The sequence below is a fragment of the Lithobates pipiens genome, unplaced genomic scaffold, assembly GCF_037356315.1.
Source record: "Lithobates pipiens isolate NorthernLeopardFrog02 unplaced genomic scaffold, aLitPip1_a1.2 Scaffold_3, whole genome shotgun sequence".
NCBI lineage: Eukaryota > Metazoa > Chordata > Amphibia > Anura > Ranidae > Lithobates > Lithobates pipiens.
This window is the reverse complement of record NW_027507790.1, coordinates 42011991-42035204: the sequence shown is the minus strand read 5'-3', so window position 1 is coordinate 42035204 and position 23214 is coordinate 42011991. Positions and strand designations below refer to the sequence as shown.

The 23214-nt window shown below is 43.5% G+C and overlaps 1 protein-coding gene across 3 annotated transcripts in view; it reads right to left on the bottom strand.

Moving 5' to 3' along the window:
• The window catches only part of GGT1 (gamma-glutamyltransferase 1), a 266175-nt gene that overhangs the window by 66276 nt on the left and 176685 nt on the right, over positions 1-23214 (bottom strand). For 2 of the 3 annotated variants that reach the window (XM_077461552.1, XM_077461551.1), the window contains exons 4-5: positions 8153-8242; positions 3567-3759 (exon numbers count right to left, since the gene is read on the bottom strand). In XM_077461552.1, the coding sequence (XP_077317678.1) occupies positions 3567-3759; positions 8153-8242 (283 nt within the window). Of the gene's footprint in view, positions 1-3566; positions 3760-8152; positions 8243-9305; positions 9429-23214 lie in introns of those variants that run through there. The other variant, XM_077461553.1, reaches the window with a different exon arrangement.

The following is a 23214-nucleotide window of genomic DNA, read 5'->3' as shown; positions in this document are numbered from 1 at the left end:
GGCACACTGTCAGAGATGGCTCATGAATGGTCGCTTAGGGACACAACCCACTCTTTGTCACACTCCCTGAAATTCCATCCTGCATCCCAGGTTGGGAAACCCTGATCTAAACCATCCAATTTTTTTTTTTGTTTTTTTGTTTTTAAAGAATAAAGTTTATTGAAAGCTCAGCATAGATACACAAAAAGTGATACCTAAAAAGGGCCAGGAGACAGACTCTTCCCATAATGGAGGTCACAGTCAAACCATCAGATGTAGGTATATTGCAATGTATAAGGTACACATGGTTACTAAATGCAATAGAGCCAGCAAGTGAAAGGGAGTCACACAATCACAATACTTAAAGCATAACTCCACTTTGGTTGAGAAAAAAAATATTCCCCTCTGGGTGATCAATGTACATTGCAAGGTTTATAACAAACTGTTGCAGATTCCAACCCATTGTTATTCTGAAGAAACCCATCCATGTGTGTTTCTCTGTGCCTCTGTTCTGAGTAGGTCTAATGGAAGTGGTTTCATAATTAACTGTCAGGTGTGGAGCTACAGGTCACTAAATGAGGAAATCTGCTGTGCCTGCAACCATTTAGACAGGTTCCTTTTTAAAGTATCTCTCAAAAAATGACGCTTGAAATTTGACTTGTATCTTAGGCAGACTTCTGGGAAAATTTGTGAGCCAGTCACACAAGTAGGAAATTATGTTTCTGGGGAGTGGACAGTACACACTCTGTGTACAGAAAACTCCAGGTAGCCATATTGCAATGTATTCTCAGAAAATCTGGCTGCAGATTGAAAAGGAAAGGTAATTTTTAATAACATTCAAATTACAAAATGATGATTAGTGTCACAATCGTGTGCGCTATATTATTTTTTCTTTATTTTCAATTTTTTTCCCCCACGAAAGTGGAGTTACCCTTTAACATGGATGGAGGGTTTAATGCCTTTTAATCATGTATAGGCAAAGTGTTAAGGACTGAAAAGAGGGGTAGATGGGAAAAGAGGTGAAGGGGCGGGGACCCAGCAGGTGCAACCTCAACAAAACCAACACTGGCACAAGATAGAATTATTTACATCATAAAAAAGATCAAAGGTGTAGGAAATTAGAGAAGTTGATCTAAGTGCTCCATGTCACCACAAACCAATAAAACGGTCATGTAGATGAGCTATTAGCACCTTCATCCTCATAATTTGGTTGAGTTCACTAACCCACTTCCGAACGTGCAAGATAGTCGATCTCCAATGCCTACAGTTAAGAGCCCAGCATGCAGGGAGGAGTAATCAAAGATGGCATTTCTTTATTGCCTTAAAAGAGAAGTATGGGTTTCCTTTTTTAGCTCACATCTATTCTATGTGAGCTGCTGATTTCTAAAAATCTTTCCAGCCCTCTCAGAAGTGCTCCCATTCTGTTAAAATCCAGCTAAATACATGTGGGAGGGTCAACAGACTTTCATACAGAATCATACCAACAATGGTCTGGCTCTAGAGTCTGGATCCACCCACTTTCCTGTCATTTTGCTTGATTGATGTCAGCTCTCTGCTCGCTCCTGAGACTTCCTAGAGTGTAGCTGCTCCTCCCTACCTTCTCCCTCCTCCTCTCCAGCCTGTTCCGATAGTCAGAAGAATCGGCAGAGATATCAGCACTTCAGTGACTAAGGTAGAAGTCACTGATAGTGCTGTGTATGTAAATGTCCTCTACATATTACTATCTACCAGTAAAAACAATATATTTGTAAAGCAGAATACACATATGGATGTGACAGCACACAGGCATTCCATGCATTACTGGTATATTAAAATGAAATAAAATCAGAGCTAACATTGTGAATGAATCCTTTCATTGACTATCTGGATTTTTATATGAGACAATGAAATTTTCCATTCACATCTACTTGTATTTTCATACTGAAGCACAGAGCTCCTCAGGCATGGACAGAGCTTTACTCCCCCATAATTGGTGCATCACCTAGTACCCCTATAGCAATAATGTTCCCTTCATTGTAAATAGAGTATTATAGGATCACATGCTGTAAAGTGCCATCACATGCCGTACAGAGTCATCACATGCCATACAGGGATGGGGATGATGGGATTGTAAGGGAGTTCAGGGGATGGGGATGACGGGACTGTATAGGAATACAGGGGATGGGGATGATGGGATTGTATAGGCATACAGGGGATGGGGATGATGGGATTGTATAGGCATACAGGGGATAGGGATGATGGGATTGTATAGGAGTACAGGGCATGAGGATTATGGAATTGTAAAGGAGTACAGGGGATGGGGATGAGGGGACTGTATAGGAGACAGGGTATGGGGATGAGGATGATGGGACTGTATAGGAGTACTGGGGATGGTGGGATAGGGATGACATCAGTGGGAGAGGGTTGGTGGTGGGGGGATGGGATCAGTGACACAGGGATGATTTGTATGTACAATTAAAGGAGACTCTGGGGACATATCGGGGGCACTTTAGATCTGGGGGAGTTGTGAGTCTCCCTCTCTTATGTACTGTACACAGCTATGCTCTCTACACATAGCACTGTGTTCATTTCAGAGAACAGACACAGTACAGGTCACTATGCTCCTTATGTCTCATCTTCTGATAGAACACAGTGCTATATGTAGAGAGCTCACCAGTTTTCATTTCTGTACATGAGAAGTTTTCAGTGACTCTCCCCCTTCCCCCATAGGCTGGCGGAGACGCTGACATGAACTTTGAATGAGTGAGGGGGGGATTTGGAGGACACAGGAAGGAACATCAAAGCCCAGGGGAGGGTTATTGGGAGTCTTGCAGAAGAGAGCTTGCAGATAACAGCCAGGGAAAGGTGAGGACTTCACTGCTTGTATCACACTGTCTCTGCTTCTGGGTTTTAGCTGGGGACATGCTGCCATGTAAACAGAGGCAAGTGAAGATTGTGCTCCATCTAGATAGCAGCATGGGTGTGCACCTCCTCACCAGGCACACCCACATGTCCTCCAGAGGGAGAGAGTGACGGAGTTGCTGGATTGTTGCACTGTGTGCACCCCTGGAAACTTTTGAACTGAAAAAGAAGCATTATAGGCCGATTCCGGACAGTTCAAAATACTATTCTGCAAAAACGAAAGTAACTAAGTTAAATTCCTATTAATTCGAATGAGGCTAATCTGAAGCATGCACAGTTAAAACCAATGTGCATGTTAAGATATGATTATTTCCTATATTCTCAGACAGGCAGATATGGGACATAGGGAGTTCCTTGGTGGCACAGTTGCAAGGTTGGGAACACAAGTCTTAAGGCATCACGTTGCCCTGAAGGCAATAGGCACAGTTTGCTGTACCCCCCCTTGTATCAACGTAAATGGGTACCTTAAAAGGTTATTAAATGGAGGAAAAAGGATAGGTGATGCTGACATAATAAATAAATCAAAAAATAAAGATAGGAGGCACAAATAATGCAGGTAAAATGATGAGTAAGCTATACAAAGTATAAACAATGTAAAATGTACAGACGTCTTAAAACGGGTAGCAGAGCAGACAATGAATCCTAATTTCACACCCATAAACAAGTCACCATATGTTGCTCCTTACCATAGTGATTTGTCCGATTCAATATGATCCTTGGAAGAAGACAGACCCTGAGACAGGCCCAGGCCAACTGGAAATCCTTCTCTTGCCAATTTAATGCTCGGCTCAAACAAACGTTTCCATGGCAACTTGCCATGTCGCTCGTGTGCTACCTTGTATCCTCTAATCTCTCCTGGTACTGCTATGGACAACCCACCTGTAGAACATGATAGTGTAGCATGTAAACCATAAGGTCAAGTGAAATAAGGTGTAAAAAAAAAATTAAAAAAATCTGTAGAAAAGAAGATTGGTAAAAAAAAAAAAAAAGTGAAATAAGGCAAACATGCCAGATATAGCCACTCTGTTTTTGTCAAAAAAGATTGTTCTTGATTTAAGTAATTTTTTGTAGACCATTGCTCTCTTTTATGGAAACCAAGGTCAAAGGGCTGAGGTCATGGAGTGTCACTGCTACATGGAGCTCTTGCAAAGTCTAAATCATATAGTATTTCATAAATCCCCTGTGTGGAGGCCAGTGTGAGTTCTATCCTCGTCCCCAAAAATATTGGCAGGTGCCAGATCCCATCCTGACAAGCTCGGAAAACTGATGGTTTTACTGATTTTTCCCACTATAACTGGCCAGCAGTTACATTTCTAAATACAGAAGTAAAGGAAAGCAATGCAACCCATGTAATGTTATGTTATCTAGTGTAAATCATACAACTATTCTCCACGCTCAGTGGTCTGTATGTGGCTCAGTATGTCAGTGAGGCTCAGTATGTCTGAGATATATATATATTTGTACAGTGCTTGGGATTGCCAAAAAATACCATAAACTGCCTTACCTCAATTGTGCCATCGCATTAAAATGAATAATTAAAAAAACCTAGTGTTTTAGTGCATTCAAACCTTATATCAACTTATTCACGTAAATAATAGCAAATGAATAAATGGATACTCAGATCACCCAAATTTAAAATGCTAGCGCTCAGAACAAAAATAGATAAATGTGCAATATTAAATATAGAAACACAAAAGTCCCAATTCCTATATTCTTTTTGATAAAATCTCTTGTGCTCAAATTAAAGTGCTTGGTATCAATTTGGCTTTAAATCTTCGACTCATTTGTCACACAATCCACAAAGAAAAAAGTGCTCAGGGCTGTCCCTTTAAGAGTTTAAACATGCTCCACACCGTGCATCCCCTCTTTCCACCACACTCACAAGAGCTGCTGACCTCTTATTCTCATAAGAAGGTGGCAAATGGTTTTGGATGAATGACCTTCCACTCTGGGGTGATGAGGTTTGCTCCTTTAGGATACCTCTATGTATGGTAATGTGCCACGTACACGCAAGAGAAATAGAGGAGAGACCCAAGACAGTCTCTATTAGTGCAATTCCATTTTATTAAAATATTAGGGCCACTCCTGATGATGCCAGAGTGATAAAACGTGTTGGGCGGGGCTTATTACGCCACTTCTGCTATCGTACTGTCCGATCTGTGGAACGCACACGAGTATTGAGGAAGTAACCCAACGTGATGCATATTTATCCTGTATATATATTTTTAACTGATTTTAACATTTTAATAAAACAGAATTACACTATTACACTGAGGATACTCAAGTGTCATCTTTCAACCTAACTATGTAGCTATGTTCAAAACATTCTCTTAATTAGTGAGCACTACCTTTATATCTGAATAAAATCTCACACATGCAAACAGTACCAGCTATAGTTTCCCTGTTCTGCATTTATTTTATTTATTATGTATTACAGATACTTATACAAGGTGGTATCAAAAAGTGTCAAGACTAGTTTTGTAACATGCCAACAGATGACAGCACAAGGCTGCACGCACAGTCACAGGGAGCACTGACCTTTATAAGTTAGTGTGCCAAAAGACATTGTCCTGTTTACATCAGGAGCTGTGCAACTGGTGCTACTCTGACCATGTGCATTACCACATCTGTTAAACTGGGCAAATCTGCCACAGAGACGATTGACATGATTCGGCAAGTTAACGGCATTCTAGGTGTTTTGAGTGGCACGTTCGCTTAAAGAGCGGAAAAACATCACTGGAAGACGACGGGAGATCAGGAAGACCTTCAACGAACTCCATCCCCGAAAATGTGAAAACCATTCAGCAACTTGTGTATGATGCCTGTCGGAGAACAACTGTGCCTGCAACTCAAAACACCTCAAATAACTCATTCCAGCTGTAAACTTGCTGATTCGTGTCTCTGTGACAGATTTGCCCAGTTTCACGCAGAAATTCACCTGTGCTCTTTGTTCTAACATGCTCTCCATGATGAAATAGCAGACGTGGTAATGCAGCTGGTCAGAATAGCACCAGTTATACACTGAACTATATCTTTTTTGGCACACTGACTTATGAAGGTCAGTGCTCCCTGTGACTTTGCATGCAGCCTTGGGCTGTTGGCATGTTACAAAACTAGTCTCAAAACTTTTTGATACCACCTCGTATAGCACTGTCAATTTACACAGGGGTTGGACGAAAATATGAAAACACTGCATGATTTGCAAGTGTGAAATTGATGACATGTTTTGGGTTGAAAGCGGAAGTGATGTAACATTCTTTTGCTTCCGCTGTGTGAGGAGACACCTAGCTAACAGGTAGGAAGCCTCAGTTTTGTCATTTACTGCGTGCAATGCTAGCAATATAGAGTCACCTCAGAGCTTACTGAGTTTAAAAGAGGGCAAATTGTTGGTGCCAGCTTAGCAGGTGCCTCTGTGACTAAAGTTGCCAATTTTTTTGCAGTGTTGTGAGGTATAGTATCAAAGGTTAATATGACAACAGAAACAGTTTCCTGGGAAACGGTCATCTGATAAGCATAAGTGCGGTCGACATGGTCAACTGGCCAAAAGGACATTGCACAAAGTTGTGACCCAGATTTTTGCATGAAGATTGTTATCATATTCCATTATCCACCAACCAAGACTTACGTTTGTCAATTTCCAGGGGAATTCAGGTTGTCTATGTCCCAACACCATATTAGGTAATGAATTTGTTCTTTTAGCATACTTGTTTCCACAAGTTTGTCCAACTCCTGTATACTGTACATTCCCTGCACTCAAGTAGCTTACAATCTAAGGCTGGCTATACATTATACAATTTTCCTTTAGATTTACCAAAAGTAACCATATAATATCAGGTCAATCCTAAACACTTTCAATTTGTATGTAATCAGGCAGACCCTTGCACTACATAGTTGAAGGTAAATCTGAAGGAAATTGAATAAGAAAATTGCTTAATGTATGGCCAGCTTTACTTACATTCATACATACCAGGACCAATTTAGACAAGAGCCAATTAACTTACCAGCAAGTTTTTGGGGTGTGGCTGGTAACCGGATGCAAACTCCAGGCAAGTAGTGCCATGCTTGGGATTTACACAGACAACCCAAGTGCTGCTAGGTGATAACCACTATAGCCACTGACGGTGCTGCCCACATTGTAAATAAACATATAAATGCCAGTAAAAAGCATGTTGGCATATGATGTGTTGTCTGTATTGTGATCAAAAGTAATCTCTAGACTCTTGACAAAAGTTGCTTTTTAGATGCTAGCATTTATTACACTAATAACAATTTTGGGGGCCCATTGTTTTTTGTTTTTTTTCCATTTTATGTACCCGTCGTCTAGATCAGAGCAATTTGTGCCCTTAGATAATACAGTACCCATTTTACTGTTACAGCTAAAAGTTTATTTTAAAATAAAAATAAAAATTTATGGAATATGTTTGTACTGAAAATGTATTTATTTTTAAGTTTACTATTTATTATTAGTAATCCTTCTGAAACATTATTACTTCAATGACCAACTTTGAGTAAATAAAATTGGAGTACATCTAATGGGAAAAATGTTTTTTGTCACAAGGATTGGCTTAAGCAAACAAAAGGGAAACAAGTGTCAGGCAGTTTAGGTATGTTGGCACTTGAGTGCTTTGGAGGTCAGAATTTTGTTTCCTGGGAAAGTGGAAAAAGCCATCTTTTGCTGCTGCTTTTATCAAATAAAAACAGAATAGGAAATGTTCTTACTCCATACTGGGGTGTATTGGGAATTCAGGATTCAATAAAAAAAAATAATAATAATAATTAGTCAATGGGTTTGTTTACTAAAGGTAAATAGACTGTTCCATTTACAAGGGAATTTTCCCCAGAGGTTAAAGAGGGAGTAAACCCTGATGAGTTTATTTCCTCTTTCATGCCCAGCAAAGGTAATGCGCCGTAGACAGCGGTGCCTGTCTTTCGGCAAATATCTCCTAAACCGTGTAGGTTTAGGAGATATTTCTTGGACCTACAGGTAAGCCTTAATCTAGGCTTACCTGTAGGTCAAAGTGTGTTGTAAGGGTTTACAACCACTTTAATGAGTGTGGTGAAATGTAACTTTGCAAAGAATACTCAATCATGTGCCAGGAAAAACACAAGAAAAGTTATTTATGCTTGCACATGATTGCATGATGGAAGTCAGAAAAGCTTCACTTCATTCATGAAGCTCTGGGGAAAACGACCTTGAAAAATTAAATCTGTTTGCAAGAGAATCGTGCAGGGTGGTGTACCATCATGTCTTGGATCATTTGTTCATCCTCACCTTTTTGTGATAAAGCAGTACTATTCCCAAACATCCCCTCACTGGCATTAGATGGTGCTGTCTCTCGAGCATTTATTATTTCAGCATTTCCTGGAAGAAAAAAAAAAAAAAATCTATGATCATCTTCAGTGGTCATATCATTTAAGATATAAAAGCATTCTAGGCAGGTCTTTTTTGAATGGTTATACAGAAAACTATATAAAATAGCCCAGTGATCTCTAACAATGTGTATTTTGAGTTTTCTATACAGTTGGCATTATCAGTGTTGTTCCTCAAGGGCTCTTTCATGCTGGCTGGCAGTTGCAGTGCAGTTCCGCAATGTAAAATAGCCATTCAGATATTAGAAATAAAAAGTAAAAAAAACTGCTATACTGCCATGTGAAAAGCAACCCTAAGCAGATCACTTTCAGAGGGCTATAAGCATTGCTTCCAATGTAAACATAATGGTACAGGTCAAATAAAGAAGATGTGTTAATCTGATGGCAAACTGTCTCTTATTTTTCTAAAACAATAAGAGAAAAACATAAAACTATAATTTGATTTTCCCTGTCAGCTCTGTTACTACCTTTTATTTCACTTGCCTTTCCATTTAGATTGTAAGTTCTCACAAGCAAAGCCCCCCTAACCCTCTTGTCCTGAAATATATTGTAACTGTACTGTATCCCTTTATTCTGTAAAGGTAGTAGCACTATATAAATTCTGCATAGTAACAATAAATAGAGAATTATGAATATAGAAATTAATTTTGTTTCACATGCACTTGATAATTATGATTTACCCACATCATTTCTGGTGCTATTCACATGGAGGCAGGGAGACCTCTGTAACCATAACCAAAACTGTAAGCATCCAGCTACATCAGCTCTCTGTCCTGTATAACTAGACATAAGACAAACATGTATTGCAAGTGCACAGGATAGACACTATTCAAATGCCTGATGAAAGTCCAATGAGTTGTTAGATAAGTTCATAGGGCTCCTATGTAGCATGTAAATGGGGGGAGCAAGCTATGGAGGAGATGATATAACAGTTAGGGCAAAAGCTCTTCTCAGGCGTCAACTCTGTGAAGCTAGACATAAAGAAAATAGAAAAGTGCCTCTAAGTTTAATATTTTAATATAGCAAGGTTTGGCAAATGACAAATGAACACTCACATTAAGGAAGTTAAAGTAAGGCTCGTCTGTGGTAGTAAACTCCTGATGGAGACGATACTCTGCACACCAGTGAAAGTGTATAAGGTCTACGGTATGACAGGAGATGTGGCCGGCAAAGTCCATGTCTTTCCGGGTATGAAAAGCAGTATGAAAAGCGGTGTGAAGCTCAGCGTCATGGACAGCGTGTGACGTCACCAGGAGAAAAGGAACACATTCATGAATACTTTGTTTATGACACAATGGGGGTTATTTACTAAAGGAAATTCCACTTTGCACTGCAAGTGCACTTGGAAGTAAAGTTGCTGTAGATCCGAGGGGGACATACAAGGAAAGTAAAAAACAGCATTTTAGCTTGCAGATGATTGGATGATAAAATCAGCAGAGCTTCCATTCATTTCAGCTCTACACCTTAGATTTAGAGCGACTGCACTCTCAAGTGCACTTGCATTGCAAAGCGGATTTGCCTTTCATAAATAACCCCCAATGTCCAATTTGTCCGCATGGTCCAGTGTAACCATTGTAAGGTAGAAAATCAGCCACATGTCATGAGAACCAGGCCACTAACTGTAACCTTTTTTGTTATTGACTTTTAACCATTTTCCATAAGTGCAATTGCGGACAAATGTAGATTCTTGCTTTGATGTGGATCATGCATCAGGGTTGATTTACTAAAGGCAAATCCCCTGTGCACTGCAAGTGCACTTGGAAGTGCAGATGCTTTAGATCTGAGGGGAAGATCTGAAATGAGGGGAAGCTCTGCTTATTTTAGCATCAAATCATGTACAAGCAAAAATGCTGCGTTTTCGTTCAATAATGTTAATTGGTTTTAACAGGAAAAATAACAAGGTTACAGTGAAAAAAGATAGCGCTTGAAGAGTGAAAGTATGAATAGGCCAATGCGGACTGGTAAATAGCAGAAAGACAGAATGTATACTCTGGGAATACAGTTGGTATTGTACAAAGCATGGTTAATTAAACGCATCTCTCAGTATATGTTCTAAGCCCTGATGTGATACGGCTTTATTGTGGAGGCCTAAACTAGGAATTGTGGCCAAATATCATCTGATGACTATTCACATAGTTGTGTTTCATTTATGATAAACTGATACATTAATAATTTTTTTGGTGCTACGCAATTTCTTCTATATAGCTTTAGGTTATACTTATCTTATTCCATTGTGGTAACAAGCAATAAAATGGTCATTACCACAGTGCTTGGTAATATGCTGGTATAAGTTTGATTCGCTGCCAACCATGTATTTTGAATGGTACCTAAATGCAGATATGCAGTAAGCAAAAATGCACGTGTGTGAATATTATATGCATTGGGGTGCACTATATTGGCAAAAAAATGCAGATGCATTATTTTGTATGCTTATGTACATTGAAAGCTCATTCAAAATGTAAGGTTGTCCTAGTGCCATATGTCTTATCACACACATTTATGGACCTTTTAATGGATTACTGACATTTTCTGTTTGTACCTGTAATATTAATAGCTGGATAATATTTAGCATTTCTGTCAGAGTTACTCTATAGTCAATACTTTGTTTTAGTTTAATTGGTGAAGATTTAAAACCCCTGTCAGGGTTTTATTGATGTCTGTGTCCCCATTGGGGTGATTCATCCACTCTATTTTCACCCATTGTCACTTATGCCTTGTACACACGACTGGTTTTCCCGTCAGAATAAACTCTGAAGGCTTTCCCGATGCAATTCTGCTGAAACTGTCTTGCGTACACACGATCACACCAAAGTCCGATCGTCAAGAACCTGGTGACGTACAGCACGTACGACAGGACATTCCGCTCGTGTGTACGTGGCATAAGGTGTCATTTGATTGGAAATCCACTAAGATTGTTGCCAGAGCAATATATATATATATATATATATATATAGTGGTGTTGGGGTGATTATACTCATGTGGTCAGTTGAGTTTATTTTTTTTATATCTAATCTTTATTTAAGACAAAGACAAAATAACATGTCATTTCAAACATATCCAAGAGAGTTGATATACAAGCTTATTGAGGACATGTACAATATCTCTCTTTGTCTCCATCTATCTATTGTACATGTATATCTATATCTATATATACACACAAATGATAAAGACAGGAAAATGGTTTTAAAGACATTAGAACAATAGGGCTCTCATCTGAGGAAGTTAGGGGCATCCAGGAATACATAACTACTGACTCGTGCATTAAAGGGTCCCAAAAGGAAACCCATAATCCAGACTTAGTACATAAGAACATAAATAAAGAAAACCCAGAAAGGCATTAGTTTACATTCTAAGTAGCCCTCCCCTAGATCAAATACAGGGGAAGGGGGGGCACAAAAGGCCCCCCCTCTAACCTTCCCCAGCATGTCACCACTATGAGAGCCACTCTAGGGCATGTCAGAATATTGAAGAGGAGAATCAGCATCATTTTCATAGGAGGTGACCTCCCCCACGATAGTAAGACATTAATTCGGCCTGTCAATCCCATGCATTTAAAAAAAAAATATATATATATAAAAAGCAAATATCAGAAATAGGAGAACATATTTTATGACCTAAGGAGGAAGAGAACAAAAAGAGTAAAAAGAAGAACAGGTGCATACCTTAACTCTCATAAAAATTACAGTTGCTCACACCAAATCTGTCACTCTGTAAAAGCAAAAATAATAGCAGACAATAAAAAGGAGAGGGGAAAAAAAAAAGAAAGAGTGGGGGTGTTAAGAAATGGCCATATCAGTCACAAAAGGTAAGCCTTGTCTCATTGCTGTTGAAGCTGAATATGCCATCTAAGGGATGGTTCCACCAATTCTAGCAATGCCAAGTCCAAACTGGATGATACTCATCCTGAATTGTAGATGTGGTCTAGCCATAATACCCAGATGCTGGTGAATCGCTCACAAGTTGCTTTGCAGGTTGCAATCCAATCCTTGGCTTCCTTGATCTCATTCACCTTGCAGATCCACTCCAATACATATAAAACCATTGGGACCATATATGCCAACTAATATAGAGACTGCAACCATATTTCATAACATAGTGTCCTATTTCTTTTATATCAGATGATTAATTTTAATGGTAATAGTGACTGATGCCCCATTCTGAAGGAATGCAAGTTTAGAGCCTAAAGATCCAGAAAACCTCCCTCCGGCGCAACATATGAAAGACATCAGCCCCCCCCCCCCCCCCTTAGGCACTCGTACCTTCTCTATAACCTTACTTTCATTGCAGATGTGTCACCATCGTGACACTCCCTAAAGTGTTTTGCTGTGTTGGTACCTTTATTTTTTACTACACTGTGAACATGCTCATAGAAGCAGTCTCTCAATTGTCTTGTGGTTGTAGCCACATACTGGACATAACAAACACTGCAAGTGACCAAATATATAAGATAATTAGTAGTACAATTAAACAATGACTTGATCTCAAATTATCTTTGATTTGATGATGCTCTAAACATATTGCCCCCCCAAAATATGGCTACAACAAAGACAGCCCTGTGATCCACACTTAAAATTTCCTTTGAAATGTAGCCATGTAAATGACTGAGATTTAACTTTATTGTCATAAAAGCTGGGTGACAAGGATTGGCCTAATGTTGGTGTCCTTCTGGATACTATATTGATCCCATTTCGTAGAATGTTTGCACATATCTCATCCATATAAAGGATAGGTAAATATCTGTTACTTTTGGCTCTAACATCATTCAATTCCATGCTGAACTGAGTAGCTAAAGATAATTCGTTTTTTTGGGGAATCTAAATTCTTACTCCTATTTTTATTCCATAAATCTTCCCTACTTTTACTTGTAGCAATATTAACAGCTCTATTGAGCATCTACTCCGGGTAAACCCTATCTAGAAACCGTTTATATAGAGCACTAGCTTTCTTATTAAATTGTGATTCATTGCTACAAATACGTTTTAATCGCAGGAATTGTCCTATGGGGATGCCTTTAATGGTATTTTTGGGATATCCCGACTGGGCTAAAAGTAGTGTATTCATCAGATAACGGTTTCCTATATAGGGTAGTACTGACAGTCTTTCACCCACAAGACCTACAGTACATCCAAAAAACAGATGTCCCTGGTGTTTGCCTGACCTGTGAACACCAGGTTCTTGTTATTAGTATTCAAATATTCCAGTAATGTTTGAGCATATCAATGCCATTGATGGCCACCATTCTCATCTGTGATCTACAGGTGTTCTCAACTCCAAAGATGCGGGACTGTTCCCCCCAACCCAAGTAAAGGTTCGCCAGGATGATGAAAACGTGGCCCCCATCGCGGGCCCATATCTCTGAAGGTACAACACCCCATCAAACACAAAATAGTTATGTGCCAATAAGTATTCTTATATCTCCAAAATATAGGTATGGTATTCAACGTGAAGATCAGTGTATGTTTCCAGATAAAAGGAAAACGCCTATATCACTTCAAACAGAAGATTGATACAATTCGCGTGGAGATTTCTACTGTTCTGATACCCTCCACGCTTTACACATCATGCCCACAGGCACAATCATTACTTCCCTCCTTCAACCCCACCACTATAGACGAAGTTGCTAAACTACTTGGTAATGTCCACCTTACCACCTGCCCTCTAGATCCTGTTCCCTCACAAATGCTGCGTTCACCGTCTGACTCTATGCTACACTCTCTAACTCACATCTTCAATCTCTCCCTCTCTTCTGGCATCTTCCCCAACTCTCTAAAACATGCACTTGTCAAACCCATACTTAAAAAACCCTCACTGGACCCATCCAATCCTAACAACCTACGCCCCATCTCCTTGCTCCCCTTTTTATCCAAACTACTCGAACGTCTGGTCTACAACCGACTGAGTGACCACCTCGCTGATAATAGCCTTCTTGATCCCCTTCAGTCTGGATTTCGTCCTCAACACTCCACAGAAACTGCTCTCCTAAAACTAACAAACGATCTACTAACGGCCAAAACCAAACGACATTATTCTGTACTCCTCCTCCTGGACCTCTCTGCTGCCTCTGATACGGTTGACCACCCCCTCCTTCTCAAAAAACTCCACACCTTTGGTCTCCGTGACCTTACTCTACGATGGTTCTCTTCCTACTTATCCAACCGCACCTTTAGCGTTTCTTACAACTCTACTTCCTCCTCTCCTCTTCCTTTCTCTGTTGGGGTCCCCCAAGGGTCTGTTCTTGGACCACTCCTATTTTCAATCTATACCTCCTCCCTGGGTCAACTGATAGCCTCCCACGGCTTCCAATACCACCTCTATGCTGACGACACCCAGATCTATTTCTCTACCCCTCAGCTCACTCCCTCTGTCTCCTCACGTATCACTAATTTACTATCAGATATATCAGTCTGGATGTCACACCACTTCCTCAAAATCAATCTATCCAAAACCGAACTTATAATTTTTCCTCCCCCATATGCCCCTTCCCCTGATCTCACTGTCAAAATTGATGGCACAACCATAAGCCCATCCCCACATGCCAAGGTTCTAGGTGTAGTCCTGGACTCTGAACTCTCCTTCAAGCAACACATCCAATCACTGTCCAAATCCTGCCGCCTCAACCTCCGCAACATCTCCAAAATACGCCCCTTTCTAACCAATGAGACAACAAAGCTCTTAATTCACTCGCTGGTCATCTCCCGCCTCGACTACTGCAACTCCCTTCTCATTGGCTTACCTCTACATAGTCTATCACCTCTTCAATCCATTATGAATGCCGCTGCCAGACTCATCCACCTTACCAATCGCTCGGTGTCTGCTACTCCTCTCTGTCAATCCCTCCACTGGCTTCCGCTCAGCCAAAGAATTAAATTCAAAATACTAACAATTACATACAAAGCCATCCACAACTCTGCCCCCAGCTACATCACTAGCTTAGTCTCTAAATACCAACCTACTCGTCCTCTTCGTTCCTCTCAAGACCTCCTGCTCTCTAGCTCCCTCATCACCTCCTCCCATACTCGCCTCCAGGACTTTTCCAAAGCCTCCCCAATCCTATGGAATGCCCTACCCCAATCTGTCCGCTTATCTCCTACTTTATTAGCTTTTAGACGATCCCTGAAAACACTTCTCTTCAGAGAAGCCTACCCTACCCCCACCTAACTGTATTTTCATTTTCTCCATCAGCTCATCCCCCCACAGTTATTACCTTTTGTTTCAACTTGACCCTCCCTTCTAGATTGTAAGCTCTAACGAGCAGGGCCCTCTGATCCCTCCTGTATTGATTTGTATTGTAAGTGTACTGTCTACCCTCATATTGTAAAGCGCTGCGCAAACTGTTGGCGCTATATAAATCCTGAATAATAATAATAATATATCACTAGACCATGGGGTATGAAGGAATATAAGCTTGTGACATCACAAGTAATCTTCATTCCAAAGAAAAATTCTGCATAATCTGTAAGATGATTGGTATCTTTAAGGTATCAAGGTAATTCTGTGGCTAAAGGCTATAGATGCCCATCAAGCCACTGTCCAAACCTTTCATTTAGTGAAGTGATCCCAGCTATATTGGGTCTACACTTTAGGGGGTTAACCCCTTAGGAGTTTTAGGAAGATGATAAAAAGTGGGGAGCGTAGGATACTCTGGTATCAGGGAGACTGCCTCGCTGTCTCATTCAGATAATAATCTGCATTCATGACCACTCCTTTGTCTGAATTACAAATAACTATCGATTTGTCTTCTTCCAAATTCCTTAAAGCCAACCTCTTATGTTTAGAGAGATTGTCAAGCCAGGGAATGGCCCCCTTGAAGCCCCAGAGAATTGACTGGGTAGAAATCTGATCTGGTTTTGAGAGATACTGAACCAATAGTATATTCACAAGTATGTCCCATACTGCAGTCAGCACACTCAAAAGCCAAATCTAAGTCCCTGACAGCACACAGATCCCCAAAAGAAAGCTGTGGACAGTCATCACGAGTAGTAGCAGCAACCTCTGAATCATCCTTATTTTCTGCCAAGAAATAATGCTTTTTAATGGTGAGATTTCTCACAAAATGTATTAACGTCTAAAATTGTATCAAAAAGGTTAAAGTATCTGTTGGGGCAACAATTCAAACCATTGGACAAAAGTGTGATCTCCCTTTGCGTTAGTATTTTTATCAGAAAATTTTAAGACATTACAGGGGTCAGTTATTTCTCCTGTGTCCACACTCTGGACGGATATCTCTTCCAATCCCCAGTTGATCTTTTTCTTTTCTCCCCGGCGTGTCTTTCTCCTCCTCTGTTGCGGCCCCTTTCGTGTGTCCCCCATCTGTTTTTTGGGGTAACGGCTGGGGTACAGGATCCTTCTTGATGGCTTGTATGGGATGAGCGGACGGTTAATGAGTCCAAGTCAGAGACTGCCATGGTCCCATCAAATCCACCTCTCCACATCCAAAAAGCTGACTTTTTTTTAGGCATAGGTCCACCTGAGCACGTCACTACATACTGCACTAACTTCCAATATTTCACTATACTACCCAAACCTACCACTATACCTCCCTATCTACCCACATCTGCCACTAGTGATGGACGAACTTCCGACGGGACGTTTCGCGAACGCGAAATGCGAACGGACCCAAACGTTCGCGAAACAGAACGTTCGCCGCGGGCCCCATTGACTTCAATGGGAGGCGAACTTTGCAAACCTTCATGTCGAATTTGCGGCCACGTGGTAATTATTAGGGGGTAAAACGTAGTCCCACCATCTGGACAATGACATAATACATGTATGAGGTGAATTTGGGATCGATAACTACAAGCATTTTTATTTTATTTGGGAAATTGTTCTAACAATTCAGGACTATGGAGCTAATGAAGGCAATGGAGGAGAGGGAAGGTCAGGGACCAGGGTAGGCAAAGAAGAGGGTGCAGGAGATGATCACCAGCAGCGTGACATACCGGAATGACACATGCACCGTGATAGAGGCATCTGACAGCAGCACCGTAATACAGAGCACTGACAGCAGCACCGTGACATACAGCGCTGACAGCAGCACCGTGACATACAGCGCTGACAGCAGCACCGTGACATACAGCGCTGACAGCAGCACCGTGACATACAGCGCTGACAGCAGCACCGTGACATACAGCGCTGACAGCAGCACCGTGACATACAGCGCTGACAGCAGCACCGTGACATACAGCGCTGACAGCAGCACCGTGACATACAGCGCTGACAGCAGCACCGTGACATACAGCGCTGACAGCAGCACCGTGACATACAGCGCTGACAGCAGCACCGTGACATACAGCGCTGACAGCAGCACCGTGACATACAGCGCTGACAGCAGCACCGTGACATACAGCGCTGACAGCAGCACCGTGACATACAGCACTGACAGCAGCACCGTAAGCAGCCCCAGGAGGAAGTCAGCACAGCACAGGGATAGTGTGATCCCTTCATAATAAGAACCCCCAGGAGGAAGTCAGCACAGCACAGGGATATCATAAGCAGCCCCAGTAGAAATATGACACCGCTCAACCTCTTCAAAGAGGAGGGTAGGGGCATATAGTACGGTGTGCTTTTTTGGGTCAAGGAAGTGAGCCAAATGAATTAAGAAGGTCTGTGTGCTTGATTAAAAAAATAGTTTATAGACATATACATGGTCTACTGGTCACATGTGTTGAATTCCTCCGAGATCCATGCCTCATTCATTTTTAGAAATGTGAGGTAGTTAACACTGTGGTGAGCTAGGCGAGTACGCTTATCGGTCACAATCCCCCCTGCTGCGCTGAACGTCCTTTCGGACAGGACACTGGATGAGGGGCAAGCCAACAGTTCGATTGCAAATTGGGCAAGCTCTGGCCAGAGGTCAAGCCTGCCCACCCAGTAGTCTAGGGGTTCATCACTCCTCAGAGCGTCCACATCGGCCGTTAACCCAATGTAGTCGGACACCTGACGGTCTAGGCGTTCCCTGATGCTGGATCCGGATGACACCTGTCGATGGGTCGGCTGAAAGAATGACCTCATATCCGAAGTCACCAACACATCTTCAAACCGGCCTCTTCTTGCAGGCGCTGTTGGATTGGTACCCGCAAATCCTTCTCTGGGAGTGGGAATTGCTCCTCTGCCAGCGCACGCAAAAGCAGAATGCAGCATTTCTCGAAGCAAGGCCTGGAAGTGCTGCATTCTGACAGCCCTCTGCGACGGCGGTAACATTTCCGCCATTTTGTGTTTGTACCGGGGGTCTAAGTACGTTGCCACCCAGTACTGGTCCTTGACCCTCATGCTTTTTATACGGGGGTCCCTATTAAAACACTGGAGCATGAAGGCCCCCATTTGCACTAAAGTGGAAGCGGTGTGGTGGCCTGGCTCCTGCTCATCATCCAGGATAATGTCGTCCTCTTCATTCTCCTCTCCCCATCCACGCACAACAGGGATCCCAGAAAGGTTTAAAGCATGCTCTTCTTGCTCCTGCTCATCCGCCCCGGCACCATCCTCCTCTGACTCCTCATCAGACTCCTGTTGTTGACTTGTCTCAGATAGAGTAGCCCCCCCTGGGAATTCATCCAGCATTGCGACTTCCTCATCTTCCCGCTCCTGCTCCTCCACAGCCTGATCAATGACACGACGCAATGCACGCTCCAGAAAGAAGGCATAAGGTACCATGTCACTGATGGCGCCATGGCTGCGACTGACCAGTTTGGTGATCTCCTCAAATGGCCGCAGAAGTCTGCATGTGTCGCGCATGAGCAGCCACTGGCGCGGTGAAAAAAAACCCAGCTCCCCAGAACCGTTTCTTTCGCAGAGTTCATACAGGTAGACGTTAACTGCACGTTTCTGCTGGAGCAGCCTATCAAGCATATAGAAGGTTGAGTTCCATCGCGTCGGGCAATCGCAAATAAGACGTCTGACCGGCAGATGGTGTCGCCGCTGAATGTCAGCAAGGCGAGCCATGGCCGTGTAAGATCTTCTGAAATGGGCCGAGATTTTCCTTGCCTGCCGCAAGATGTCCTGGACCCCAGGGTATTTGACAAGGAATCGCTGCACGACCAAGTTTAAGACGTGTGCCATGCACGGCACGTGCGTGATTTTGCCCTGTTTCAATGCGCTAAGCAGATTGGCACCGTTGTCACACACCACTTTACCAACTGTCAAATTGAGCGGTGTTAGCCACTCATCTGCCTGTGAACGCAAAGCTGAAAGGAGTGCCGGGCCAGTGTGGCTCTTTGCTTCCAGGCACAACAGACGCAGCACGGCATGGCAACGTCTCACCTGGCATGTGGAATAGGTTCTGGGGAGCTTGGGCGGTGCAGTGGAAGAGACGCTAGCAGCGGAAAAGGAGGAGGCAGCTGAGGAGGAGAGGGAGGAGGATGGAGTAGGAGGAGGAGAAGAAGAGTCAGGCCTGCATGCAATCCGTGGCGGTAAAACCAAATCTACACGGGTGCCACGGGTTACATGCTTGACGGCCGTCAGAAGGTTCACCCAGTGGGCAGTAAAACTGATATACCTTCCCTGCCCGTGTTTGCTAGACCACGTGTCTGTGGTCAGATGTATCTTGGCACCGACACTGTGTGCCAGAGATACATTCACTTGCCGCTGAACATGGCCATATAGCTCTGGGATGCCCTTCTCTGAGAAATACTTCCTTCCTGGGACCTTCCATTGTGGTGTTCCAATGGCCACAAATTTGCGAAAGGCCTCCGAGTCCACCAGTTTATATGGCAGTAGTTGGCGGGCTATGAGTTCTGACAAGCCAGCCGCCAACCGTTGGGCAAGAGGGTTATCCGGCATCATCATTTTTTTACGCTCAAACATTAGGCCCACGGAAGCCTGCCTTTTTGCAGAAAAATGTGAGCTTGGCGTGATGGAAGGTGGAGTGGAGGACAATTGTGAGGAGAGAGGAGAAGGAGAAGTAGAAGACGAGGCTGGACGGTGAGAGCCTGCAGTGTGGCTTTGTGTGTTCCGTTGCTCCCACTGGGCTCGGTGATGGCTGCTCATGTGCCTTCTTAAGGCGGTCGTCCCTAGGTGAGTATTGGGCTTACCGCGACTAACGCGTTGACTGCAAAGATTGCAGATGGCAACGCTATTGTCAGCAGCGGACACGTTAAAAAAAGCCCACACTGCGGAGCCATGTGCCGGTGTCCTGGGAGCGCCAGATGTGACCGTACATGGTCGATGACTCGCTCCTGATACATTTGCAGTCTGCTTTGTCCCTGCTGTGCAATGTAAGTCATTGCTGCTTCTCCTCCCTATCTGCTGGTCCATATCTCCCTCTGAACTCCCCTCCTCTTCCTCTCTTGTGGGCACCCACGTGACATCACTAGACACGTCATCATCAACGTCACCTTCCCCACCGCTATAAGTAGAGATCTCGGAGTAGGCAGCAACACCGGGGACCAACCTCCTCCTTGGGCTGATCTGGGTACTGGCGTCAGACTGCTGAGTAGCGCTTGTTGCTACCTCCTCTTCCTGATCCAATACCAAGAGTGGCTGCGCATCAGAAATGTCCTCTTGATATGGATCGGAAAATAATTCCAGTGACTCAAGCGGAAGGTATGTGGTGGTGGTGGTGGTGGTCGTGTTGTTGGTGGTAGTGTCTTTGGGGGTGCACATAGCAGAGAGTGAAGAAGAGGGTGCAGATCGAGAGGATGAGGAGGGTGCAGAAGAGTAAGGCTGAGCGAGCCACTCAACCAAGTCTGGTGCATCCTTTAAAGTAATTGAACGCACCTTCTGCAACTTCCCACTTTGGCTCAAGCCTGTTGCTCCTGCCCTACCCCTACCACCCCTGCGGAAGGGCCTGCCTCTTCCTCTGCATGTCATTTTTTAAATGACCCTGTGACAAAACTCTTAGTCCCTATACCGCTGAAGGACTGCTGCAGTATAGGTGAGCGGTCAGCAGTGGTGCACGTCAACCCTATCTATTGTGGACCTATAGCGGTCCTTACAGAACAGCAGACTGTACCGCACTCAAGCCTATGTACCGTAGCACCCTATACCAAGTTACCAGTCCTTATAAGAACTTTTGTGGACCAAGCAGGTTGTGTATTAGTGTTTAGCAGACTGTACGTCAGTCCCTATACCGCTGAAGGACTGCTGCAGTATAGGGCAGCGGTCAGCAGTGGTGCACGTCAACCCTATCTATTGTGGACCGATAGCGGTCCTTACAGAACAGCAGACTGTACCGCACTCAAGCCTATGTACCGTAGCACCCTATACCAAGTTACCAGTCCTTATAAGAACTTTTGTGGACCAAGCAGGTTGTGTATTAGTGTTTAGCAGACTGTACGTCAGTCCCTATACCGCTGAAGGACTGCTGCAGTATAGGTGAGCGGTCAGCAGTGGTGCACGTCAACCCTATCTATTGTGGACCTATAGCGGTCCTTACAGAACAGCAGACTGTACCGCACTCAAGCCTATGTACCGTAGCACCCTATACCAAGTTACCAGTCCTTATAAGAACTTTTGTGGACCAAGCAGGTTGTGTATTAGTGTTTAGCAGACTGTACGTCAGTCCCTATACCGCTGAAGGACTGCTGCAGTATAGGGCAGCGGTCAGCAGTGGTGCACGTCAACCCTATCTATTGTGGACCGATAGCGGTCCTTACAGAACAGCAGACTGTACCGCACTCAAGCCTATGTACCGTAGCACCCTATACCAAGTTACCAGTCCTTATAAGAACTTTTGTGGACCAAGCAGGTTGTGTATTAGTGTTTAGCAGACTGTACGTCAGTCCCTATACCGCTGAAGGACTGCTGCAGTATAGGGCAGCGGTCAGCAGTGGTGCACGTCAACCCTATCTATTGTGGACCGATAGCGGTCCTTACAGAACAGCAGACTGTACCGCACTCAAGCCTATGTACCGTAGCACCCTATACCAAGTTACCAGTCCTTATAAGAACTTTTGTGGACCAAGCAGGTTGTGTATTAGTGTTTAGCAGACTGTACGTCAGTCCCTATACCGCTGAAGGACTGCTGCAGTATAGGGCAGCGGTCAGCAGTGGTGCACGTCAACCCTATCTATTGTGGACCGATAGCGGTCCTTACAGAACAGCAGACTGTACCGCACTCAAGCCTATGTACCGTAGCACCCTATACCAAGTTACCAGTCCTTATAAGAACTTTTGTGGAACAAGCAGGTTGTGTGTTAGTGATTAGCAGACTGTACGTCAGTCCCTATACCGCTGAAGGACTGCTGCAGTATAGGGCAGCGGTCAGCAGTGGTGCACGTCAACCCTATCTATTGTGGACCGATAGCGGTCCTTACAGAACAGCAGACTGTACCGCACTCAAGCCTATGTACCGTAGCACCCTATACCAAGTTACCAGTCCTTATAAGAACTTTTGTGGAACAAGCAGGTTGTGTGTTAGTGATTAGCAGACTGTACGTCAGTCCCTATACCGCTGAAGGACTGCTGCAGTATAGGGCAGCGGTCAGCAGTGGTGCACGTCAACCCTATCTATTGTGGACCGATAGCGGTCCTTACAGAACAGCAGACTGTACCGCACTCAAGCCTATGTACCGTAGCACCCTATACCAAGTTACCAGTCCTTATAAGAACTTTTGTGGACCAAGCAGGTTGTGTATTAGTGTTTAGCAGACTGTACGTCAGTCCCTATACCGCTGAAGGACTGCTGCAGTATAGGGCAGCGGTCAGCAGTGGTGCACGTCAACCCTATCTATTGTGGACCGATAGCGGTCCTTACAGAACAGCAGACTGTACCGCACTCAAGCCTATGTACCGTAGCACCCTATACCAAGTTACCAGTCCTTATAAGAACTTTTGTGGAACAAGCAGGTTGTGTGTTAGTGATTAGCAGACTGTACGTCAGTCCCTATACCGCTGAAGGACTGCTGCAGTATAGGGCAGCGGTCAGCAGTGGTGCACGTCAACCCTATCTATTGTGGACCGATAGCGGTCCTTACAGAACAGCAGACTGTACCGCACTCAAGCCTATGTACCGTAGCACCCTATACCAAG